Source organism: Pleuronectes platessa, chromosome 10 (genome assembly GCF_947347685.1).
Source record: "Pleuronectes platessa chromosome 10, fPlePla1.1, whole genome shotgun sequence".
Taxonomy (NCBI): Eukaryota; Metazoa; Chordata; class Actinopteri; order Pleuronectiformes; family Pleuronectidae; genus Pleuronectes; species Pleuronectes platessa.
The window spans coordinates 15758935-15786934 of NC_070635.1; the positions used below are offsets into that span (position 1 = coordinate 15758935).

Below are 28000 nucleotides of genomic sequence, written 5' to 3' on the forward strand. Positions count from 1 at the left end.
GAGAGAGGGCGAGAAGACACAGTTATTTTCATCTTGTCACTGATCTCCCATGGGGCGGCTGAAGCTTTTTTCATTCACGCTACAACGACTTTCTTTAAATACCAAACCACTTTTCACAATGTTGCAGGTGTTTCATCTCTGGTTAACACTTATATTACAGGGTAGACAGTGCACTGTGTACTCTGCATTCTCCAAGCTTTTTCATTTCTGATATTATAATTATTATTAACATTCAATTTAAAAGAGACTATCAACATCAACAGTGGATTTCAAAACAAAGCGATTTTTAATAAATAATAGTGCATTTAAATCTCAAAGGGAAAAAGAAGGCATCTGCATTTATTGTTTTGCAGAAAGTGCCTCTATTTGTTCCAGTTTAATATCTTTAGTAGTCACTAATCAGTAAAAGTGACGAGTTAAAAACTAAAAATGCTGGTGTCTAAATGTCTATGAAGGCAACTGTCTAAAAGTGTCAGTCATCGAGTTAATTCCCATTAAAGTAAATGGTTTTCTTTTAGCAGAAAATTCGGTGGATCCCTGTAGTAGGTTTTTCATAAAGACAAATAATCCAGAGATTGTCTATCCCCAGAAATCTATTTTAAGTTTAAATGCCAGCCCCTAAACATTTGGTGGAATGCATCTTTAATTTATGTGCCCTGGATAAACCGACAGGCCTGAGGATGGAGCTGATGAAATATTAAACTTGTTGAACTCACTGCACTGGGACAAGGAAACCTAAACTGTATATTCACAGTATAATAACACACCCATTACCTCTAACAGACTGTGGTACAGTAGTTTATGCAGTGTAGAATTTATAAATAATCTTATAACCTATTATCTGTCATACATGATATTTAGAATGATCTTTCTTATCAAATACAACCTGTGTAGCCTGATAATGGTTCAATTCCTTAATATTTACAGGGCTGGACTCTGTGTTGTTAATATAGTACAGTACTGGTGGACTGAGTCAAAACAAGCTGTTTAGAGTAAAGCACAGAGGAGAGAATAATAGAGCAGGGACGAGCACATTAGTCTGGATCAGAGCAGATATCATACCTCTGTCCTCCAGTGGGTTGTTGGCAAGATTAATGGTGGTGAGTCCTGAGCTGGGGTTGTGAGCCAGAGCAGCAGCGAGCTTCTGGGCGAAGTCACTGTAGAGCATGAGAGAGTGTTTCCATTATGCGGGTATGACCAGTGAACTGCACACGTGGAACCTATCAAAGTGCTTTATTCTTACCCAGCTACACCCAAAGGCCGGGATGAACCGAGGTGTATTGAAATGCTAAATTAGAACTGTGGTGAAAGACTGACTGTATTTGTGTGTTTGGTAAATGTACCAATACAAATCTTGTTTAACAGCTAAATACAGAAACAGTATGAAAATCACCAAACTGAACAACAACCCGTTTCCCTCATAGAGCGGAAAAATGTAGACATCCAGACAACGTCAACACTCCTGAGTGGAGTGGCTAAAATTGTTTATATACACAACTTGTATCTTTTAACTTGACAGTCTGGATTTTGTTTTGATGACAACAACGGTGTGTCTGCACCATAGGTTCTGCACATATACAGTTATGAATACAGTAGTTTTCTCTTCCTCTTTTATAAATATATTTTATAATAATAAGATATTATATGAAGTGTAATCACAAAAAATCTGATTCAAGTATGAATCTTGCAATTCACTAATGCATTTTTGGAGGGTAAGGGGATTTCCAAACTGAAAGGTATCGTCATCCACTAAACTAATCACGAATGAATCATGTCTGTACTGTTCATTCCAAGTTAACTGACTTTGGATTGTTTGCAGCCTCTTACGTTTTGAGTCCAGCGTTGTCCAGAACCAACTCTTCCAGTCGACTGGATCGAGACACCACCCTGAAGATCTGCTCACACACATCTGCAGACTGAACACACACACACAAGTAACAGCTGTCAGATAAATCTTTGTTATACAATCTTTTGTCGGTAGCATTATAAAAAAAGAGATATCCGGAAAAGATACTGAAAGGACAATGTCTAAGTTTTCCACAGTTTTTCAAATGGCAGATAGTGTGACGGATAAGTAAGAGATACAATGAGTCACACTCACAGAGGCACAGTTTCATCTCAAATTAAATACAGTTTTATTTAAGAAGCCCATTCACAACACCCTGCTCATAGCTACAGTGAGAAAACAGCCAAAACAAACATAACAGGGGGAAAGACACAGAAATCTCCCTCACAACTGAGGGTCCCTCTTCCAGAGGTGCAATAGATGTCACATGTAACAGAGCTCATCAAAAAAATATTTACAACATTCACGTGAAAGGACTGTGTCTCACATGAATGGAGAAGTGCATCAATGTTTAAAGCATCCCATAAAAAGAAAATGTCAAATTTCTCTGGTAGATTTTGTGCTTTTATTCATCATTTCTAATCACCAGTACAAAGAAGGTATACAAATTAACTAAAGCAGCTCTGAGGCTTGAAATGCTACATGAACAGGGAGCAAAAAAGTTTGTAGTGAAACATTGAAGGTCATGGGAATACCAGAGAAATGTACTTCTGGGACATGTGATTTCCAGCAAGTGATCCTGAGCAGAACGCAGGCAAAACACTCGGGGAATCTGTTCATTTAAGCTCATTAGAGCTGTAGAGTAGAACGCTTCTTTAAAAAAAGTTTCTCTCTTCCACTTAAAGACCATTTATGCATAACAAGCAGAGACTGGGGAGCGAGCGAGAGGAGAGTTTGGACACTTAGGAGGGAGAAAGTTGTCTCGCTTCCGTGGTCACAGCACGACGGAGGAGGGGGGGAAGGAGAGTCGAGGGAGCAGTGGCACTCATATTTAGACAAAAATGAAAAATTCAGCAGTCGGACGTCTGTGCCTTACCCAGATATTCACTGACCCAGTTCGCTGTGTGCTGTGTCACTGACTCACAAATGCACACAACCTCTTATTACTGACAACACAACATTTTCTATCGTAAAAACTTTACTGGATCGTTGTACTGTTGTTATTCTTTGGGACTGACATTCCTGCTATAAGGGACTGTTTCTCTTGCTGCGGCCACAACACTGGCAACATTGTCCCACACTGTTATCTAAAGCGATGGAGGGGGGGAAAGAGGAGAGAGAAGGAGGTAGGGAGAGGGAGAGAGAGAGAGAGAGAGAGAGAGAGAGAGAGAGAGAGAGAGAGAGAGAGAGAGAGAGAGAGAGAGAGAGAGAGAAAGGGACTTTTGTTCACATGTTTACTCTGTTGAAAGTGTGAGTATGACAGGAGAGGGATGAGAGTGATGGAGGGCAGTGAGGGATGACATAATAAAGAGAAAAAGGAGATATGAGGGCAGCGAGGGGTGAAATGGAGGAAAAGAGGAGCGAGAGCAGAGGGTTGTGGCCTTAGAGGGAGAGAGTGAACAAAGAGGCCTGTATTTTCCACATGAGTCACAACAAGACTGCCGGGTGACACTGTCAGCGTGAAGACTGCACCATTTACTGCCTGTTAAAGAAGAGCCTCGTCATGCTGCGCTGTTCAGACCCTGGGACCTGCTGGAATGTCCCACAGACCCACAGACACACACACACTGATCACACAGAACGGTGAGATCATGAGGTAAAGAGAAAATAAGTCCTCTCATCACTGTCCCCACCTCGTCTTCTCCTCCTGTCTTCTATTAACAACTCAGCATCTTGATTAGGCCACAAACTGACTGATTGAACGCAGGACGTGCTGCACAATCCCTCGCTCTGATAGCCTCTGTGTCTGTGTGTGTGTGTGTGTGTGTGTGTGTTACCGTCTCTTGTGTTGTATTGGCCACTCAGCTACATTGAGATATCCCTTATCTGTTTGGAGCTGGTTAGACTCACTGCACTTTGCGTCTGACGCTTGTGAATTTACCGCTCCTTTTATAAATCCCTAGTGTGACTGTGTGGCTCCACCACCACAGAAGATAGTTGAGGTTGCCCTTGTGTTGAACTTCCGTCACTCGATCTGGCAGGAACATCCACTGACATGCTTCTGGTCGTGGAAAGTAAACACGAGTTTCCCGAGCTTTTGATCTCTGTCTACCACTCTTTCTCCCAAACGTCCATTCTTTAAATCTCTTCTTTATTCATTCGACTTCTCTCCTCGTCCATTTAAGGCTTGTTTATGCTCAACTTTAGATACACATACAGAAACAGACCGAGCCCTGTGTTTACACTCTGCATTCATTTCATCCGTATTTGTGTACGTCTACTGAAAGCTTACAAATACAGATAAAACAGACAAACCCGAGTGGTCAAGACATTTCAACAACGGTGGAACTTTTTCAGGAGAGATTTTGTGTTGGTTTGGAGATACAGGCGTCTTTCGCCCGGGCACAAGGACAAACAAACAGCCGATCTTGCCTCTTTCTTAAAAGTCTCATAATCAAATTTGTTGTCGTCAGAAAGTCTCGACTCCTCTGACACATGGTGGTAAGTGGAGAGAACCTGTGACACTGTTAAAGAAGCCGCATCTTAGGCTGAATCACTAAAGTACACGCTCAGGAACAATTGAAAATATCTCCACTCAAACCTTCCCATCACTAAACGCTGCTCTGTTATAGCACTCACTAATCTGGGATAAAAGAAAGACACATATTAGACACAGGCTGCACATGTGCCTGCCTGAGAAACTAAATATGCACATGGGCTGGGGGGGAGGCCGGATTTTCAAACTCAATACAAAAGGAATAGCCCGTGACGGAGGAGGAAGATAATGATTTGGACTGAGGAAGCTGCGTGTGGTGACTGGTGAGGCCGAGCACAGCCTGGAGACACGGTCGGTAATGGAGCGCTGCAAGGGGGCACCAGCCTGAGACTTTTGAGTCCCTTTGTCTAGCTGGGATTAGGAGTCTTATCACACAAGAACACGGGACTGATCCTCAGTCAGCACACATGAGGGATGACAGAAAACTGAAACAAGGGGGAAATGCTCGGAACAGTCTGACACATGCAGCTGTAATCACTGTCAGGCAAAGGTAGAGGGGAGGGAGGATGCACGGAAAAGTGAATTCAGATAGAAAAGGACACGTTAGACTTAGAAGATACAGATACTATCAATAAATAAAGTTGAATATTATTTTTTAAAACATCTTTAAATGATAAACTGTAAATGGTGACTGTATTTGTTAAGAGCTTTTCCAGTCTTTTCAACCACCTCTTTACAGTACAAATCACATTCATCCATTCACACACACAGTCATTCAGAGCTTCTATCACCCACTCAGCACTTTTTCTATCACCCACCATTCATATACTCTCAGCACAGCAGTCAGGGGCAATTTAGGGTCAGTACCCTGCCCAAAGTGGTGCCCGGGATCAGACCACCGAGCCTCAAGTGGACGACCCACTCCAACTCCTGAACCACAGCCTCCCCCCATTTAAGCTAAGATGACAGACTCAAGTTCTCAAATGTGAATTATTGCCATTTTTCTAATTATAACCTTTTTCTTAGTTATATTAATTTGTATAATAAAATATAAAGCAGAAGCAGAAGTGCAGAAAGACAGTGAAAAGCAGAACCTTCACCCAAGTGACAGGAACAGATAAGAACCTGACAAACGCAGTAACACCACTTATCTCTGAGATGGGATTAAATCTGAATTATCTTGTCATTTTGTGGCAGCAGGCTACAATACTATCCATCATGGTGATGTGCTAGAGTTGATATACCGTGAATCTACTACTATAATGGGACACTTGGGCTACATACATACTATTACTATTTCATTTTAAATGTTTTAAAGCTAAAACAATCCCTGTCCACAACAATATTTTAGCTACGTATCAGTAATAATCCCCATCTGTACTAACACAGCTGAAAATGCAGATCACATGACCATTGACGTACACTGGGCATGTGCAAGCTGGTGTAAACAGGAAGCAGATTGTCATCTCTGCAGGTGGTTGATTGGTTAAAGAAAATATTGACAATGAAACAAATATGGTGAAAGGAATGCACTGGGATTTCTTTTCCTGGACCGAGTTTCCATACTTCTCCGTTTTAGGAGCTCAAACTTTCAAGAGAAGCATAGATATTAAAATGAAAACCTATTGGTTTGGATGCAGCCTAAAGAGCCTGATAAAGAGAGATGCACCACCTCTTCATTTCAAAAGGATAAAGCTATACAGGCAGTGGTTAGAAAAGACAAGCATGGGACGGGGTACGAGAAGAAGATGGTGAAAACAGGAACTGACCAGTTTGTAGTCCTTGGTGGAGAGTTTGGTGAACCACTGGTTAAACTCCAGCACGGCTATTATGGCCACCAGATCCCTGAGGAACGGAGAAAAGGTCAGAGCAGCAATTAAACACTCCTCTTCATCCATACTACCTGAGACTGTAAAATGACTTCAGCATTTTTGCATTGGAAAATAAATCATGTCACAATAACAATACCTCCTATCTCCTTCCCTTGGTTTGGTGCCACATGGCCTTTATCTGTGATTTATTGCATTGGCTTTGGTGTGGTTTTATCTCACCTGTTCTCCAGATGGCTGAAGTCCTGCAGGTTGAGTTCTCTGGTGTCTTGTGTTAAATAGATGGTGTCCACATCCTTCAAGAGGAACAGTTCATCAAAGATCATATCAACCAACATGTTTATATTTAGACAAGTATCTGTTAATGAGTCACATAGAGACAAGAAACTGGAAGGAGCCATTACAGATGTGAGCTCATGTCCTATTAAATTGATATTTTTTATAAAAGGGTTTCCTGCAGGTGTATGTTATATATCGAACTGCACTGAAGCACAGTTAGACCCGGATCTATAAATACTGTACAATAATGCACAAACAAACATGAATAATACTGACCCACTGCACCTCCTCCTTGTAGGGCAGCCCCAACCAGTCACACACACATCTGTACATCTGAGAAAACCCACCTGCAACACACAGAGATGTAGCTCAACAAAAATGTAAATCACACAAATCTTTGGCTAAAGCTGTGATATGTGGTTCATGCAAACAAAATATAAGCAAACAAAAATGCACATATTTCTACATTGTTTAATTCTGTAAAACCAACATTTATATGCACATTTACACACTGTTAAGGATGCATCTGTGTGAGGCTCATGTTGGCTGAAATTATCAGCCATCCACTTTATCAATTCGGCTCTAAAAACTTCTATACCCTTAATGTTAACTCACTATATGACTGAACCATTAGATAAACAGGCTCCTACCACAGGGTCCAGGTTCTGCAGGCTTGTTGTTCTCCCACAGAGTCTGCAGAGAGGTCAGCCGGTCTGGAGGCTCCATACAAAGCTTCTTCATCACTTTGCTGAGAAGAGAAGATGAATGGAAACGTGACTTCCTGTTTCTATGTAGCGGTGAAATTTTCAAAAACGTCCCTCCCTTCAAAAAAGGTTCCATCAAGAAGCTCCAGGCTAATTTCTCACTGTCTGACTCAACACTGGAGATCTTTCAAGCTGAACAACCGAGTGTTCCAATAATATGGGGTTCAAATAAATTAATTGAAAAGAAATGTGTAAGGGAAAGAAATATTTTGGATAATACAGTCAAATCAGTACTATGAGGGGAGTATTGGTTCATATCTCCACACGACTGGTACAATAACATCACAATGAATCTATGAACAGAAGCATGACTTGTTGGTTAAACTCACCTGGGTGGTAAACCAGGACATATCCTCACGAGGCAGTTTCCTATGTGGGCCACCACCTCATTGACCTCCTCGGTCGAGAGCAGCTTCAGGGAGAAGGATCCGCGCTCGTACTCTATCAGCAGCTGAAAGGACACAACGCTGATCAGAGATTCATACCAGCTGCCATTGTTCCACCTGCACCAGCTTCAACCACTGCTATTTGTCGCATAAGAAATAAAATCACTGTTTTATTTATTTCAGTACAGCAATCTCTTTCTAGATTAAATCTACTGTATAATACAAACCTTCCTATCACATTTCCCTTTTGCTCCATCTCATATAAAACCCCACAGATTTGTTGCCTTTTCTACAAAAATCACCCAATATGGGGGTCTGTGTTTATGTTTGCTGATATGTACAATATTAGACATTTCACAGAATAAAAAATTCAGAAAAGATGTAAACATGCGTTTTCATTTTCTATAGAAAAATATGTTTATTTCTTCATTTGAGTTCAATATATTTGGTTGTTTGTTTGTTTCTAATTATTTAAAATAAGGTTTTGGTGTGAAATATCAGACCTCAATAGCTAACATATAGTTACACCAATTTTTTTTACACCCTAATATTGGTAAAGATCCCTATGAGCCAGGCTTTTGTTTCATATTCCACTTCTCTGCCCATCTACTCCCATGTCTCTATCTGTAGAATTTACCCTACGATAATATAAATAACAAGAATAACCATAACCAAGTATCACCATCTGTCCACTCAAACATCTGAAGCCCACATCTTTGCATGAAGTAAAGATTTAACGACATTTACCAAGACTACAATTATGCAAATGCTTATGTAAGTTAATATGTGCCTCCTCTATAGGCCAGAATTAACATAATCCTGGATGGTACAGGAGAGCAGCAGGCAGTTATTACGAGGACACACCTCCTGAGATGAGCGGGGGGGAGGTTCAGCTGCAGGAGCAGTGTAGTAAGTGACAGATTATCATATTTTGTAGGTAGATCCTCTTCACTGACACCGAGCCAGCTCTGGTCAAAAAGCCAAATGGAAGCTCTCTCCAGATGGAAGAAAAAATCTAAACCAGATCGTTTCTGGGCCCCAGGACAGATTTCACTGTCTCCTATGTAAATCATTTTCTTTAAGGATTAAACTGGCCTTCAAGATATTTGGTTTTCTCCTCCGGTTTGTGTGTCCCACTTGCAAACATTTTTGTAGACAGGCACTGTTTAAATGCAGAGTCGTATCGATCTTTTCATCATCAAGAAGCAAAAAAGCTTATTGTAAAAAAGCAGACTGTTTTTATTGTTGGTTTGTTTTTACCTGTGTCGGCTTGTTACAAGCAATCCCCTGGATCTCCAGGTAATTAAGGGAGTGTTCCACCTAAAAAAGAGTAAAGAAATCACCATTAAAATCAAAATAGACAGTACATGATTAAATAAGTGACTGACAGCGAGTATATGGTTTCTGAAGGCACATTTTATGTATTATCAGAAAGGAAAAGAAGGAAAGATGCATATTTTTGTGCATTTATGGGTGCCAGTCATATTTGAATGAATGATAATGAACATTTAAGTGTGAGTGTGCTTGTGAGATCTCACAGTTTGTGACAGTAATCAATGTTTAATAACACCAGTCGAGCACAGTGACTGTCTGACTGTGCTGTAAAAATATGTCTGTTCTAAAATTAAGCTAACTCAAGCTAACACTTAAGTCTTTAGCAAAAATATTACAGCATTTCATCTCTACCAGCTGAATATATTTAAAATGTGCACCACATTAAGACACTTAAGAACTTCAATTTGTTTTTCTCCTTGCAGCTTTTACAGTTTGCTTCCTGACTGATGTGAACTGAGAGATAGTCGAGTGCAGCTTTTGACAGAAATCGGAAAATACGGTAAATCAAAAAACGGCCTCTATATTATTTTTTTTTTCATGTGCAAAAGACATTATTTAGAAAGCAGGTCCAGATAAAGACACATCTTTTCATTCTCTCTTTCGTGAGAGCATTTGAGGACAAAGAAAACAAAGAGAAGCGGAAGTCTGCCTTTCCCTACCTAAGAGGAGGGAAAAAAAATCATTGGTTTATGTGAGAGGGGGAAACTTGAATACAAATTCCTACGTCTATATACAGAGCACACTGTCTTCCTGCACTGTCTCTTCATCTCTCAGAGACACACACACACACACACACACAAACACACACACATGCTGCACAGTGCCTGAGGGCAGACCAGGGAGCGAGGCCAGACTATTCCAGGTGGGCGCTGCTGAGTTCCTGAGGCCTGGCTCAGAGATGAGAGGTGGGAGACTGTCTGTGTACTGTCTGACTGTCTGTTTGCAGTATATGCAGTGTGTGTTCGTGTGTGTGTTCTAAGTATTTCAGTGATGCCTGTGGTTACCAACTTATGATGGAAATAACTACTAGATATAGAAATGAAACACATAATCCTGAATGAAAACCTCACTATAAAAAAATTCATCTAAAATAGTTTCAGTTCCTTGAAATAAAAGATATCACACTCATTGCTTACCAATTATTTAAAAAAATCCGCCTTAATATAAATTATGTTGATTTAGAAAAGAATAACACCCCATTGCCATATTGACAGCATGGGATAGCTACTAACTATAGCCATGTATGAAAGGAAAGTCAGCATAAATAGGTTATTGATATAATAATAATCATAATAATCACAAATTTGATTTGTATTCTGCTTTTCAATGTATCCAAGGCAGAGTAACACTGACAAAGCTAAGTATACCAACTTAAACCTACAAAAAATACTTAAATTTATTTTTTTATTTAAGTGATCAATTGTGATATTTTTACGTTCTAACAAACTTAATTAATTAGTGTGTCAGGAATGAAAACAATTTTCTTTTTTTAATGTAGAAACACTTAGGTCTGACTAGTCTGCAATAGATATGTTGTTGACTTCTCTACAGGGAGATTATCACCAGTAATTTACAGTGTTGTGGCAAACAAGTGTCCAACCCCAACTCAAAAGGGGTCAATGAGTTTGTTTGATACAGCCAATATATTACATGATAGCCTACATATTGAACTTAGCACCAGCCAATGATGAGTGAGCGTGCTGATAAATACGAGCTCTAGCCAATGACAGGCCTCATGCTGGGCGGTGTGGGGAGGAACCAAATGCCCGAGTAATTGCATGGTTCACTCATTCGTTCACTGTCCGTCTGTCACTGGAACCACACCTTTTTTGTTGTTCCATGTTTTATGTAAAAGTCAATGCACGCTTTTGGTCATGTAGGCTTGAAGATTTCAGGGAGCACAGATTGACTTTACTTCTGACGTGTTACAGTCGGTGATGAGACCAATCTTTGTATTTATTGAGATGTGTCTTTGAGTGGGACCATTCAAGGAGCTGAGTAAACAAGATCAGATGAAACGTTTTTAGGAAGAAAAGAGAGATAAGAGTGTCGAGTTGTGTGACATTTATGGACAAGATATTCCAGACACAAAAAAGACCAGAGGAAAAGAAGGAGAGGTGGATGCAATGTAGTGTATAAGTATGTGTGTGTGTGTGTGTGTGTGAGAGAGAGACTGTGATGTTTAGGGGGTTAAACAGACAGATTGTAAAGACCCCTGCAGCATCTCAAGAGCAGCCAAACCACCAATTGGAGACAGAAAACCCACTGAGAGGAGCTGGAGAGAGCTGGAGGGAGATATCAACTGAGAGAAGAGAAATACTCAGTGAGTGTTAAACTGAGGGATTACTGCTACTGCGACACAATACTTCAATGTAAAAGCCTTGGGCTCTGCTCGGCAAAACAATTCTAACAAATCCAGTGGTACGGATTGTTCTCTTGTGCGTTTTAGATGCGTCTCCAGGGCTTTCACTCATAAGACTGATCAAATGCATTGTCTACAATACATTCAGTTTGCCAGAAGCATAAATACATGTTCAATTCAACTGCCGACAAAAGCAGAGTTTAGCAAAAAAACATCTGGAACACAGAGTCAATAGTTCACGTCGTGGAACAGTGAGTAACAGCTAATCTTCATTTGCACTTAACTCATCCCACTGTAATATATATTTCACATCAAAAAATCAATACGAGGAAGAAATACAGTGAGTTTTGTAATGAGAGTTGGCAGGTTTCATCTTTTAAAAATGTCCATACGCAGCAAGACCTGACCCAGAAGTTTCCCTATTGGTACCAATCCTGCATCTACTTTATTAAACTTGATTCAACATATTAGAAACGCTACAACTTTAAAAAGGTCATCAGTTACAATATTTAATCAGGCCAAAATGGCATGTTACCATAGTTTACCCAGTTTAAACTTTAAGCCTTTAAGCTTTTGCCTTTATTTTAATCAATATTAATTGAATATCAGTTTTTTTACTGCACGGAAAATATTAAGATCATCATGGTCTAGCTCTGGAAATGTTTAATGACTAAATGATTAATTGACAATGACAATTATCTTTAGTCTTTAGTGCAGAGAGGTCCTGGTGGAAAAGCTAGCGATGTTTACTTATGGGAATACAGTTAATCAAGAAAATGTATTTAATTTGATTTTAAACTTTTTAGGTTATCCCTGTGGACTGCTAGCTCAGTGGTGAGTGAGAGAGGAAAAACACAAAGAGAATAGGATGAAAGGATGACGAGCGAAGAAGGATGGTTGAGGAAAAGATAAAAGGTGAGGGTGGGAAACCAGAATGAATGGCTTGAAGAGAATAAGAGGAGGAGAGCAAAGGTTATCTGTGGCTGTAATCTGGTTAAGAGACAGGATACAATGGCAGTACGCTGAAAGAATACAGCAAGACATCCTACAGTACCTTCTCCTAATTAAATCATACTATAGTATGGTACAAAAGCAAAAGCAAAATCTAAAGTAAGGAAGAGAACAAAGCAAATTAAACCAGGTAAACAATCCAATATTAAAACCAGTGTGAGACGTTAAGCAGACAGGAGAGCAGAGGGGTTAGTTCGTCAAATAGGTGTCTGATTGCAGGTGTCTGATTCTTCCAGGTCAGAGCAGATAGAAAACAGCAGCTCCAGCTAAGTAAACGTCTCCCAACACTGGAAACACACGACGTCATGTGAAGAAGGGGTCAGTTCGACTCTTCTTCGTGAACTCTCCTGCCCCCAGTAAACCTATAAATCAGTTATCAAGGAACCTGAACTGTCCCTGGAGGCATCCTGTTGACTGGAAAGCATCTAATTGAATAGCAGCCGTTAAGCGTTTCCTGGACCTGGAGCAACATGTGATGTGAGCTCATGAGTTTGGGGAATTACAATCGAGTGCTTCTCTCTCCTTGCAGGAGGATCGTCAGTCCAGATAATATAAGCAGAACACTTTTATTTTTGTCTGTTACTATACACTATCAAAGCAGTGTTTGGCTTTATGACTTTGTTTTGGTTAGTGTGTGTGTGGTCTGACTACAGGAAGTTTAATGATTTAATTAATTATTATTAGTTTCATTAGTTAATTATCTCTGCAAAGGAGGTTATGATACATTGCCTTTTGTTGTCTACTCTAACACTTTTAATTTAACTTTTTTGAGTCTGCAAACACGCTGGTGTGATTAAATCATGTGTCGTGTGTGTTTAGTGTTCTGATATTTTGAATTTAAGGGTCTGTTGGGTCTTGGCAGAGATATGCGCTCTACTTAGTGCTAAACAGCATATGTTGGAAAAATGATACAGCAAAGTTAACACAACTATGTCATCTCACAGTCCATTTAGCAGCTGGGCTGGAGCCCTTGATCATATCAGATGATCATCAGCAGATGGAGTTGCCCATTGTGGCATTACAGACATTCAATATTTGGATTTTAAAGACTTTGCACAACCTCTATGGCGTAAAAAAAGTTTCTCTTTAAGGTTCAGTCAGCTGAAAACCAACAGGTGATAAGATTGGAGGCTGTGGAAGAAGGGCTAAATGGACCATGAGGTGAGACAGTTTTCCAATTGGTCAAGAATGAACTTTAAAATTCTTACAACAAAGTGACCTTTCTTAAACAGGTTAGAATATCTCCAAATATCAATAATCCAGTTTTCTCAACATGCAGTTGCAACCTGAAATAACCTAGAGAACAATCAAAAGCTCAACGCATTTCTATCCTATGAAAAATTCAAGGTTTTAATATTACCTCAATTCACCTCCTCAGCTATTCCTGTTTTAAAAATGTGATCGTTTCTTATTTGTGGTTTCTTTGATTATTTGGTGTACTTTCTGTACTTGGCTGTAATTCACATTAGGGTTTCTACCTTGATGTTTTTCCGAGTTCAAATAAAGAGTTGAATGAATTAATCAATCTTTCCCTCCCTAGTAAACTCAATTGTCCACGTTTATGGTGCCAGCAATGGATTCTATTTACACTTGCTGTTGCATTGTCATGTTGTTGGATCGGTGCTGCTGGAAGTTTGAGTGAACATCTGCATCATGTTACTGCACTACTGGTTTTTATGTGCTGGTGGGGACAATGATGCTGGTAAAGATTATGACAGATGTTTCAGTGATGGTGCAAACCGATGCCATCTGTGCTGCATTATGACACAGCTGTTCCATGCTTAAAAAAAGACTTGTCAACCAGCTATATAATTGCACTATAATCAGGCAAACACAGAGTTGCTACTTTTAGCATAATTTGCTATTTTAAATCACCCATGCAACACACAGGCACATGTGCACAAACACACAAAGTCACAGTAAAACTAAAATGGGTGAGTTGGAGGCAAACTAAGAATGTTTGAGTATATCAAATGAAGCTTTCAAGAATTCAAATTAAAGTTACAATAAGTAGCTTTGGCCTGTAGGGGTCTCTAAAACAAAATAATAAGAACAAGTCTAGTTTGATGACTTACGCCGGGTTCACACCGGACGCGGAAGCGACGCCGAAGCGTGGCGTAAGCGCAGCGCCAAGCCTTAAAAAACTACTGGCTCCCATCCACTCCCATGTTAAACCTTTGTGTGGGTCACACCAGACGCTGAAGCGCAGCGCCGCACCGTGGCTGCCTAGCGCCGTGAAGCGATCGTTTCGGCGTCGAGTCTATTTTTCCCGCTTGACGCGGATCGCGACAGGAAACACACTGAAAAATGATTTTAAACGATATTGATGACATATTTCATATGATATTAATGATCAAATATGCATCCCATACTTTGTATTCACCTTCTGTTGTCTCGGAGTTTTAATTTTACCACTTTTACCAACCACATTATTAAATGTCCCCCTCTGCCCATCCACTACAGCCACACAAGCAGTCATAAAGATAAAAAGAGGGGGGGGGGGAATCCCTTAAGCATGACCGATACAAACAGTGGAAGGAACAATAACATCCGCTAAGCTAACTGGCTAACTGGCTTACTGACTAGCAGTGTGCTCATTATGTAATTATGTAATTTACACTGGGAGTTATATCAGAGACAACACAACTGTGTTGTCAATCAATTACTGAAAGAAGAAAGCAATTTCCAACATTGTCTTGTGATAACTTTTTGTTCAGGCAGGCGAGAAATAAACATTCTACAACATTTGTGGCACTTTAACCAATGTCTGGTCTCTGGAAACAAGGTGCTGACTGTGCAACACACAAAAAGTTAAAGGAGCTCCTGCTCTTACCTTGGCGGGGATGCGTGCTGTCAGGAGGTAGACTCGGTGAGTCGCGAGAGCCTGAAACAGAGAGAGAACAGAGAGAATAATGAGTACGTGGCTGTAAATATACACTCTGAATGACAGGAACATGGAAATGACAAAGAACGCAGGGAGCTCTCCCGCTGACTCATCAAGATGAAAAGGCTTGTGACTCTGAAACAAGTCTGGCGAAGGACAATATGGTGAAATATTCCCCTCCACTTGAAAACAAACAAAAAGACAGAAAATAACTCAAGAGCCACTTAGAGACGTGTCTGACATCAGCATGAACAAGACAAGATGTCTTTGTTTTTATTGGAGAACACCCTGTCTGAGTGAGACCATCATTAGGTCAGAGTGTTTCCCTTTATGTTGCCTCGGCCTGCTGAGCAAACTGGACTCATGCTGCCACTGGTCATTAGAGCGCACAGCACGCTGAGGACCGAGTTTGCTTCGGTTGCTGCGCTACGAATAAGTGGAATACATAGACATGGCATTCATACCACGAAAAACAGCCTTAAAAGGGCCGGTTTATAGAAAATCTAGGAAGGATTCCAGTCCTGCGTGCAGCGAATAGTCAAACCACTGCGTCTCTCGTATTCTAATTCTATGGTGAAGTGCAGGTGTGCAAAAGTGAATTATCATTTATCGACCTGAAAAATCATTTACTGGAGGATAAAGGGTCAACACAAGGAAATACTTAGATCTGAAAAACAAATTTATTTAAAATCTAATGCAAAGCGATGTTTAAAGCTGATGCCAAGTGCCATGACCCTTTTTGCCATGATTTTCTCTTCATAACACATTGGATGTTGGCCTAAAATTCATTAAGAGACGCTGCTGTCTTAAAAGAAAACACTGTTTGGTCAGCAAAGGCACAAAACAGGAAAATCTAAAGCTAACCAAATTGTTTTAACTAGATTATAATATCATTTTACTTTACTAATCATAAAAGTGACTCTAAAAAAATCGCCTAGACAGCTAAGAAAACCACCAAATTGAATCAGTGATTATTTCTATTGCATGAAACAAGATTTTTGCCGATTGTGTTTTGCAGTGCAACCTGCAATGACCTTTGAGGCAGCACATCTTTTTTCCTTTTACTCTGCACTGAATACAAACTCAACCAAACTAAGATGCCGTAAATATAAAAACCAGTTCATAAACATTGACGATCTTGGTGTTTAGAAAGCTTGTGTGTAAAGACTCAGGGGAAAAAAGGCCACACAAACATTTGGGGTTTTGCTGCAACAGGAGGATCAAGGTTAGAAGTCACGAAAATAAATGTCAATAGATGAAACAGGGAACAAGAGAATGGAGTTAAACACAAAAGCTGAGCTTACAGTGGAAGAAACATGTAAAGAAGGAGAAACTGACATCGGGGAGATGAGACAAGAGGGAGCAGAGAGACTGATCAAAGGTGAGAGAAAAGTGGAGATGTGGTTTGAAAGCAGAAGATAAAATAAAAGACTACACAGGAGGGAAGGTAGAGAGAGTGCAGCATACTAATAAACACCGACAGGCATGAAGGGAAAGAGAGCAGGGAAGAAAATGGAGAGAGAGAGAGAGGGAGCACAAGAGAGACGTCTAAAAACAGTCACACAACACATGAAAGAAAGAAAACAGAGGGATGAGAGATGGAGGTAAAAATGGACGACAGTGTCTCACAGCCCTCTGTGGCCCGGCTCCACAGGCAGGGTCTGTGTGTTTGATGTGATGGAGGGAGACAGGCCGGCCTACGTGACCAGAGATAACCTCTCCTAAAGAGCACCAGGCACCACGGCTCCACTCCGCTCGCACGCTCACTTTGTTCTGTAGTCGAGAACGATGCTAAAATACAAAGCATGTCGACTGCTGGTGTGTGTTAATCCACAGCAACGATTATTTTCTAAAACACCCTCTTAAATTCTACGCCTGGCCGACTGCAGTGATACCCTGGTATCTTTAAAAGGACACAAGGACACTTCAGAGACTCCTGCTTTGAACTTATTAAAACACTTTTAACTATACTCTGATTCCTGTCGCCGATACATCCGGGATCCTTCTTTACTTTTTCATCCTCTTCATCCTCCTCCTCCTCCTCCTCCTCCTCCAGTCAGTGCATGACTGCCCGTCTGTAGCTCTCCCTTCCCTCTCTCTCTATCTGCCCTTTGGACTGGACAAAGCCTGAACACCCCCCTGTTTCCTGAACCCCCCTCCTCCCCGTTAACCCTCCTCTCTCTCTCCCTCTTTCAGCTTTCTGTCTTAACTGGACTTGAAGCTCTGGGCTTTCCCACCGGCCAATCATTTCACAGCAGCCACCATCCCGCCATCAGCTCTACTCAGCCAACCAGATGGCAGCTGCATTGGAGCATGTCTACAAGACCAGAGAGCATCTGCCATTAATCTCTCTCTCACTCAAACACACATTCAGTGCTTTGGCATTAAAGTTAAAAACAACAACACTGTCCCTCAAGTTGTGGCATGTTGGACAGAAACATAACCTGTGTCCTTCCTCAGGAACTATTTTAGACTTTGAAATGTCATTTAGCTAATTTCTGTAAATTTAGATTTACAGAACTGAATTGGCAACAGTAAATATTCTTTATCTCATTAAATGATTTGCATTTTAGGAAGAGGTGCATCTCTGTCTCAGTCTCACTTGTCCAACAGTGGCTACATGTTCTGTTTTCTTTTGGTTGTTCATGTTTTCCGTGTTCGACCGGCTGTTTGAGTTCACTGAGCCTGGTCCTGCTCCGGATCGCTGACATTTTAGAGATAATCTCCTGATTTATAATCTGAGTTTCGTAACATTTATAATTCTAATCTACTTTGACTCTTACTTTCTTTCTAGTGTTTTGAGTAAATAAATCTCATAGCTGTGTGGAAAGACAGTTATACGACGAGTCAGTCGGTGTCTTCCCAGCACTGCAATAACAGGAGCCTTTACTGGGCTCAGCTCTAAAAGTCTTTGGACTGGAGGGCGTCTGAGGAGCCAGAAATAAAGTGTTTAAAAATGGGAGAGCTCTGTTCTGAATGTTAATTATCAGAGGGTCGATAAGCATTTTTGTGATTTTTTCTTTGGTGGCTATTTATCCGTACGGTAATGACTGAGTGAATACTTCTACATGAGACTATTAAATATCTTAAGGCAGATATTAATTGGAATTAAAAACAGATAAAAATGTATCTTGATTACATTTGGAGCATGTTGAATCAGCCTCGTGCTGTTATGTTTAGACCAGAGTTGAATTCTCCCTCTATCTCCCTCTCTCACACACGCAGAGTAAGAGACACACACACACTCCAAAACTAGTGGCTCCCATACAAGATAAGTGCCACAGGCTCTAAGGCACCATTTGTCTCCTTGGTCTGCGACACATGCAAGAGAGGGGGAGAGAGAGTAGTTTGTGTGTGTATATTCAGAGTATACAACATATACCACAACATATAATTCCTGCTCCACAACCACATACACACACACACACACACACACACACACAAACACACTCAACATTCAACTTCATAGACATGTGTGTCCATCAGTGATCCTTTAATGGTATTCAAGACCTTGTAAACTTCTTCCATGTTGTGTTATCTGTGTGTGCGTGTGTGTGTTATCTGTGTGTGCGTGTGTGTGTTTGTACAGTGTGGCCACTCGCAGGACTTCCATTCCTCGGATTATCTTTTTTCGGTCGGATGTGAAAACCCACCCAGCCCCTCCCAGTTACCCACGCCACATGTGCCAGTCACACATATTGCGTTGCTATGGTAACGGTTAACCCATACCACATACACACATTTGTGAATACACACTCAGTCGTGCTGCGGTGCCAAGCCTCGCTTGAGAATGTCAATGAGTTTTCAGGCCCTTAGACAACGTTGTCGCTGGCCTACAGTTAAACTGGTTCTCCGTAGGAAGCGGAGCAGCACAGAGCAGCGTTTCATCTGCACTCGTTCAGCTGTGGCAGAACTCAGCCACAGGAAATCTACCCCCGCCAAACATGCTTTCTTCATCCATCATGTCTTGGCGTGCATTCACACTCTATTCTATCTATCTCACCAATTTGTGCTCAGTCTTTTAGTTCAGTCTGGTGTGGTGAGAACTTTCTTATAAAACTCTGCTGGTTAACAAAGACAATAATGAAACGTGGTAACTGAAAGGGCTCCACATGTTTGACCACCCAGATTTGTTTGATTCATCCACCTGGAAATAAAACTATTAAAAAACAAGTCCCTTGGGAAAATAATGGTACATTATTATGTCTTCTCATACATGTGCAACGTTCCTCATTGGTTATTATAGTTTGACATTATGGGAAATACACTTGTTTACTGCCTTGCTGATATTAAAGCAAGAATTTTGATACCAGTCTCCATATGCAGTGACTGCAGGGGCAGAGAGAGTGTGACTACCCCAGGTCCCTCACTCAGGGACCTCGTTTTTAGAACTTTGAACGGTTCGCCTCCTGCTGCTTCTCTATGAGTCTCATCACTGCTTGAGACCCTCAGTCAGGGACCTGCTGATGGTTTCAAAATCTCAACTTGTCACCAAACGTTGACCAGGCCTGTGTTGTCTGGGTCCCTCAGCTGTTAGCGCAACATCTGAGGACCTGATGATATTTGTTGTGATTGTTTCAGTTGTTGATTATTTTTGCTTGAAAGATTCTAAAACCAATTATCAAATAATTTTTTTGTAACCCTGATATGAACAGAATAGTGGAGGGGGGGAAACTGTCGCAATTACAATCATGCCCACACTGCTGAGTCGTTATTGCATAACAATGCCAGAGTGTCCTGCATGTGCATGTGTTTCTAACATCAATGAGTCATGATGTTCACGCTGCAAAATGTTAATGCAGCACAACGGAAATGAGGATATTTTTAGAGAAAGAGAAAAAAAAATAGAGAGAGAGAGAGAGAGAGAGAGAGAGAGGAGGCAGAATGGCAAAGCAAGTGAAATGACTTAATATATTCTAAGTGCTGTTTCGCTGATAAGAGCCAAGATTTAAATTGCAAACAGCTGCAAAAGATATCTAATGAAAGGAAGAGTTTAAAAGTCGTATTTTCATCTCTATCAGAATGCTGCTGGGATGAGCCCATGTCAGCTCTCCACTCAAATCAATCAGCGCTCCCTGGATCAAGTGCAGAAGATTGCTCCCCTCCTCTTATCCAGCACTTCTCCGCTTCTCCCTCCTACTCTTTTTCTCCTCTCCATGTCCTTAACCCTCATTTAGCCCCGATGTGTTCTCTCTGTATTGATAAGTGCCTAAACACATATGTACTCAAACTATGTGATTACAAAGGTTCCAGATGATGAACAACACAAGCATGATGGCCATTTTACACAGTTTGCACTCTATTTGTGAGACTTTATGCCGTTATCTTAAACTGGTTGTCTGGTGGACTGCACCATGAAGAAGTGTGTACGGAGGTGAACATATTCCCACATTGTACAGACTAACCTAAAATATATATTTTATGCAGTACAGTATGCAGGCGTTGCATAAGTGTGTGAGTGTGGGTGAATGCATTCAAATGGGGAGCCCCACGTAAAGCTCGGGACAAAAGAGGTACGGGAACACACACACACACCGCCCTGCTTTCATCTTTGGCTTCTTTCACGGATGGTGTAATTCTGTGTAATAGAGGAGCGTGCTGATGTTCTATATATGGACAGTGGTAATTACACAGGGCAAAAAGACTGCACAGCACCATCTGCAAGGAGGATGTCTTCATGTGTCGCGGTCAGAGTCGACTTGGGTTTCCACAAAAGCTGGGTTTATGTGTCAGTATGTCTAATACCCAAGTGGAGGCTGTGGCTCAGGACGTAAAGCATGACATCTACTCAGCAGACAGCTGGAGGTCCACTCCACGGCATTGTTTGAATATACAAAGACAGAATTTATACGTAGAAAAAGCACTGTATGTGAATGTGTAGTGCCTTGAGTGATCGTCTGGAAAAGTGCTGTAGGAATGCAGTCAAGTCACTGAGCATATCTAGTATCAGTTCTGAACATGTGGTAATGATGACAATATTTAGGGGGTTCATACTTCATAGCTGCTTCTTTATGAAACCATATTTGAATTCACTAGATCCAGATTTATATTTGGATTTTGCACCATCGAGATCCATAAATGATTCTCTGAGAAATCAATATAAATGTTAAAGAAAGGGAAAATATTCCTTAAACAGTCCTCTGGTCCAGATCTGCACTTAACATTTTATGGGTTCTATCCTGGCTCAAAACGCATCAGCCTGCCAAGATTCCTGGTAATCCATCCAATCAAAATACACCCTAAAATCTACAGCCTTCGAATGTGTCGAAACATCCTCAGAATAACACTGAGAACACGATATAAACCTGCTCAAATCCCCTCAGCTGCAGAGGAATCACACTCTTTCAGACCACGAGCCTGCAATGAGAACTGACTCTGAAACCAAATATAACCACTTATCTGTGGGAAAGCTGAGAAGGAGATGCAGGAGAGATCATCATCATGGTGGGATCAGCACTGAGGCCAACTTAAACCTAATCTGATTCGAGGAAAGAGCCCCCTCACTGCTCTGAAACGCAGGCAGAAAAATCGTTTGTTTTACAATACTCGAGTTCAGCGCTGCCAAGACGAGAAGCTGACAGTGCAGCTGAGGTCTCGTCCTGCAGACTCACACTGCTGGAGAACCACAGTACAATGTGTGTATGTGGGCAGGGTTCAGGGCCAGGACAGAAAACGTGGACAGTCAGTTGCTCGTTGTGCCGCCTGGAAAGGTGATAGTCTGCACCCAACATAAAACCATAAAAACAATCAGATCACACCATAGGGCACAACAGCAGCCAAATAAGTAAAGACTGTACCTTAACCTGGAGGATTAATAGGATTATTACAGACAGAATTTGTAGAAACATTAAAAAAACAAAAGATCTGAATATAATGCTTGAAAATGCAGATTTTTACTTGAAAGAGCCCACTGACACCTAAGCTACAAATCACATCGCTTCGAAATTCATTCACTTTTTTTCAAATTATGGATGAAGACGTTTTTTCTGCAGTGCTGGTCCTCCTCTCACTGCTCCGGCAGCCAAGGAGAACGTTACGAGAGAGACATCAATTTTCTTTTATCACTGCCCTGCTCATCATTATGTGCTTTGCAGCCGAGGAGACGAGCGTGGTGAGGAACAAAGGCGGCTGACACCGGTACTTCCTGGACAAATTTGATTGGCCGATCTCATCAGACCACAGCTGCAGCGGGCTGAGGCATGAATAAATGTGCAGTCTGATTATGTTTCATGACACGATTGAGGCTGATTTCTGCTATTTATTATTGCCTCTGTTCTCAGTAAGAATATAAAGTGCCAGCACATAAGCATGGTGTGTTAAATAATAAATGAGACACACACAATGTAAGCTTGATGATTAAAATATATGGAGACACTTTGGTGGCAATAAAAATTTCTTTGAAGCCGCTGAGAATTTATCTCTGGACCAAAAATCAATTCAATTAAAATGGTTGTGATAAACAGGACCTAAATGCATGATATCATAAAGTATACACCAGGAATGCCTGTGTATCATTGTCTCATTAACAGGCTAAAAATATACAACCAACCTCCCGAGCACGTCGCACACAACACAACTGAGGTTGAGCGAGCAGGCATTCAAAAGGACGAGGGCAGAGGGATTAAATGATTGTGCTTTCAGATAAGGATTATGGTCCAAGTTGGCGAGACGCCTCCGAACGCTGGATGGATGTCAGGGCTTTTAGACACTGGACCCTGGAGGGAATGTTAAAAGGAGTTCCTCTTAGAACAGTGTCAGCCTGCAGGGCGTCCTCTAAGAACCCTGTGTGTGTTTAGGTTACAGAGATAAGCAGTAAATGACAAGGGTCCATTCATTCATCAGCAAGGCAGCCAGACACAATGGATGTGTCTCTCTCTCTCTCTCTCTGTGTCTGTGTGTGTGGGTGCGTATGTGTGTGCTTAGCTATGCGGTGGCGAGCCAAGGTTTCTGGCTAAATGGGATATCACTGCAGACCACAGAGAGAAAAGAAAAATAGAGATCAGACGTGCAGAGGCTGTTATTTTTACAGCTCAAACAAAGAAAGCCAAAGTGGAAAAATCTCCTGAAACTGGAGAAAAGTGCATTTTTGAGGAGAGCGAGAGGAAGAAGGAGACAGACACACAGGTACGACAAAGAGAAAGTGAGGGAGAAGAAGAAAGGACTGACAGAGACAAAGGCACAGCGAGGAGAGAAGCAGGAGGTAGGAGGGAGGGAGGGAGGGAGGGAATGGGAGGATTTCGTTCTGCGCCGGCAGTACCCGTGGTTTCCCTCTGGAGTAGGTAGATAACATCAGTCGGCACTAATAACACACACACATACACACACACACCCTTAGCGCTGAACACTGATTGAAACGATAAAGTCGGTGAGGCTTAGATCGTGAATTATATTTCCCAGCAGTCAAGCAAAAGGTCCTCTAAAGAATATGTTTGTGTTATCAAAGTAAAAAATGTCCCAAACAAGAGGCTGTAAGAGGGTTCCCTGTCAGGACTCCATGCTTTTCAGAAGAAAATGTCACCAGAATAAACTTAAAGTGGGAACGCTCCTTTGATACATTTCTCCCAGAATAGGTGGACACAGTAACAACAGCACCTTTGGATGTTCAAAAAGGCTGTGAACCTCAGCACCTTTAAAGCTCACCATTAATTACATCTGCTTTTGTTTATACTTTCATACTGCTTATGTATGCCAAAATCAAAATGTAAAAATGACAATCATTTGATTTTGTTGACAGGGCCATCCATTTCAGAAAAAAACTGTGTTGGAGAAAATGTATTGTATTTCATGGCATTTCATAAGGTCACAAAACATCAATATCCACTGCAACAAACTGCTGATCTGGCAAACATCCCCCCAACACACACACACACACACACACACAGAAACATGGACACACATGAGTGCACACAAAGACCCACAGTGAGCAGCATGGTTAAGAGGTTGGGTATTTCCCCCTACAAAGCCTGCAACATGGGATTTGAACCCATCCGCTGTACGATGCATAATGAATGAAATGAAATGAAATAAAATAGAAGAGCGTACGGAAAAGGTAAAGAGGGACCGCAGTTTGCAGGAGGCAATGATAAAACTGCAGAGACATCATAAAAACCAAACCATGCGGTAAAAGCATACGACATCGCTGGCAGAGTCGCCGCTGCGGTGGTTTTGTGAGAAGCAGCTGCATGGTTGCCAGAAAATGACTTGAAGGCAGAGGGAGCGTCCAGGATCACACACATAGTTACAGTCTCATCTGATCCGGTTTAAAACATCATAGTGGCAATAAAGCAACAAAAAGTGTCATGTAATTATTACCTGTGATTACCTTATTTCCATTCACTCATTGTTTCCACAAAAAGTAAAAATCCCATTGATTCAATGGATTGCTTCGCGGCTGTTTACTATGACACCGCCCACGAATGTCATTATCGGCCGATCAATCTGTTTACTGCTGCGACCTACAAACCCCATTCAATAACACCCAATGAGAGCAGGCTGATACTGTAACAACCAGGCCACTCCATTATAACACCCAATAGCCACTCTGACCTCAGTTAGATGGATTTACAAGGGACGATACCAGTTGGATCAAATGTGAAGGATTACGAACAAACTACAAAAGTAACAAGATCTCGTTTGCCTCTATGGACTCCAGGTTGAAACCACACATTTTGTAGGTAAACGGGACAAGATTATGAAAATCAAACCAAGCCAAGGACCTGAGGGAGGGTCACTGTGTTACTTTGACTGTCTGAGTGACCATGACCCTGATCCTGACCTATGAGATAATGATGATGAATGGCTGTGGGCGGGACTTACGTGGAGCAACGCTATATTGCTGGGTAATATGTCTCTAGGGAGTTTTGGCAGAGCATTGTTGGCAGGAGGCCTGCTATAAAAAAAATCCTTATTCAGCATTATGGTGCTTAATACAACACAGACACTGACACATACTACAAAATAAAAAAGTGACAGTGAGTGAACATACTACAGGACACAATGAACATTTCATAGGGCTGCCCCAACCAAAGATTTTAGTAGTGGACTGATCGTCGTGAGATCGAGCAACTACCACACGTTGATGCATGACTATAATATTCTTTTAACTGTATAAACACAACTGACGTCCTGCAGCTCATGGTACTATTTCAAATGATACATATATAACACTTAAGGTGTTGTTATGACTATGAAAATATTTTGTTCTGTAGAATTAATATAATTTTCTGCAGTTTACTTTATTTCATTTTACTCACTAATCCCAACTAAATGTACATGTGTGGCACTTCCTGTAACTTTACTTCTTTGCTCCGTTTCCCTTCGGCATTTATATAATAAATGTGATGCATAGTTATTTTTTTATTCAAGTTTTATATATTTTAAAACATTGTCATCTTTCTTACTGTGCATTTTTCTCTTTTTATCCTTAACTCTCTTCACAGGGGCCCAGATTACGCCATGGCAGTCCTAGGAACCGTGGGACACAATGTGCCAGACCCGCCTACACACTCACACACACACACACACAGTGAGAACCAGCCCCATGTTGAAATTCTCCTAATTAACCAGCTCACTCAGCTAAATCTGTTCCAGCACAGAAACCAAACCTCTCAGACAGAAGGGGAACAAAACTAGACTCCATGACTAACCTAAAATTACATCTGCATTCAGCCTGTTCTGACAGAGGACTCTGGTGTGACACAGAAAATCAGCTTCAAGTTGAGACGAATCACTGTTGAGTGTTTTTTGGTTTATTCATCCTATTTAAATGCACAAGGACATGAGACGCAGCTCTGTTTGATGAGAGGCCAAGACGTAGAACTAATGGGATTACTTCAGACTGGAAACACTGTTTAAATATATCCACAATTTGATCTGTGGGAGCAAGGAACCAAATCAACACTGACGTCTCACAGCAAGGTGCGTTTAAACAGCACCTGGGACCTTCCTGTGCTCGTCTGTGTGAGTTTCCTCTCCCACGTTGTGTGTGAGGTGAATTAGGAACTAACAATGGATCTGTGATTTACTTTGAAAAGGGTAAGTGGGCGGCATATTAAAGTGTGATACACATACAAAAACACTACTTTAAAATCTTTTGCAGTTTTTTTTTATTAGCTGGCTGTTTTAAAACTTTTAATAGAAGTTCAATTAATTATCTTTGACACCTTGGTCGTCACAACTTCTCAAAGAACAGTGTCCGTTGCTTATACGGTATTTTAAATATAATAAAAATGTAGGTTTTTGACTGACAAGACATTTGAACAGATTATCTTGTGCTTTTGAAAATTACAAGGGCAAGTTTAAGCAAGAAACAAATTTATAATTTTGCGACAACATCACACTTTCACATGTATCTATTTTCCATTTAACCAAACACGAATCATTAAACTCTGCACTTTAATGGATTATAAAGTGACTGTGTGTTCTCTGCAGGGAAACTGTTTGCCCTGAATGTCACCCCAATTATGTTAATAATCACCACAGCATTGTGATAGAAAACACAGAGCCTTCAGGCAGGCACGATTATTTAATAGAGACAATTATTATGTGTAGCACAACATTATCACTGTTTGAACTCAGACTGAACATCTATTAAAGGACAAGAACAGTACTCCTATGTTCATGTCCACTCTAGCAAAGGTTCAAATACATAAGTGTTGACCTTTGCTGCGTTGAGTTAATTATACTGTGTGTATATTGTGGATTGATGTTTTCATTCCTTTACGGGTCATTGAAACTAGAGTCCGCAAGCGATATGGATTTTTATGGGCCGATGCTGATTATTATTAGGGAGTAAAGAAACTGGCAATGACTCCTAAGACTTTAAAATCCCTGACTAGAGGGAATGGTAAAAAAGAAATATCAACAGCCTACAGCAAAGACAGGATGCCAGTGTCTATTATCAAAAGTTTAGAGGATATTTGCTCTGCAGGAGATTTAGTTCCTCTGACAAAAGATTGTGGTTCCCATGAGAGGACATTACAGGTGATCATCTGGGAGAACAGAACTGAGTCAACATCATTTTCTCACCGTCCATAATGACAGACCTCAAGCCTTAGAAAGAGGGGAGGGGAGAGAGGGGCCGCGGGAAGGACGAGCTGGATCAGATTCTAGGCTCTCGTATGCAGCAGGGCATCATCATTCATCCTTTTCTACATGCGGAGGGAGCAGAATATATTGCTTCTTGAAAAAACGAATTAGACACTGACGAAGCTAAATTTGCTGTTGTTCTGTTACAAAACCATGTTTTATCACATTTTATAATTTATCTCAGATACAACAATAAAAAGAATGATGTTTTTGTGTGACACCAGAGGAGAGCAGAACACGCATTTGCAAATCAATGTTTTCAGTAACTTGCTAGTCACCGTAAAATAAGATGAAAATCGGTGTCACTGTAGATTGAATTGATGTGCAGAAGCTGTTTTTCACACCGAGTCATCTGTGTCATTTCCATTTACAAAGACAACAATGAGATGCAATAGAGCAGTTAACTAAAGGTGACAGTCTGTGGAGAGGACAGACACACACACAAACTGTCCTTTATTTACACTACGAGATCAAGAGGCATGATGGTTTCCTGTGTTAATTTAGCATGTCTGTATGCTAACATGTCTGAATGCTAACATGTCTGTATGCTAACTTTAGCTTTTTAACGCCATTAATCCTGGATCATGGACGTCTTCACCGAATTTCATTTTAATTCTTCCA

General features: G+C 40.9%; 1 protein-coding gene across 2 annotated transcripts in view; it reads right to left on the minus strand.

The window, feature by feature from the left end:
• The window catches only part of LOC128449426 (F-actin-uncapping protein LRRC16A), a 63900-nt gene that overhangs the window by 25942 nt on the left and 9958 nt on the right, over positions 1 to 28000 (minus strand). For both annotated transcript variants that reach the window (XM_053432589.1, XM_053432590.1), the window contains exons 3-11: positions 15242 to 15292; positions 8961 to 9020; positions 7644 to 7765; positions 7201 to 7298; positions 6827 to 6897; positions 6494 to 6567; positions 6212 to 6287; positions 1828 to 1916; positions 1063 to 1157 (exon numbers count right to left, since the gene is read on the minus strand). In XM_053432589.1, coding sequence (XP_053288564.1) covers positions 1063 to 1157; positions 1828 to 1916; positions 6212 to 6287; positions 6494 to 6567; positions 6827 to 6897; positions 7201 to 7298; positions 7644 to 7765; positions 8961 to 9020; positions 15242 to 15292 — 736 coding nt within the window. The remainder of the gene's footprint in view (positions 1 to 1062; positions 1158 to 1827; positions 1917 to 6211; positions 6288 to 6493; positions 6568 to 6826; positions 6898 to 7200; positions 7299 to 7643; positions 7766 to 8960; positions 9021 to 15241; positions 15293 to 28000) is intronic.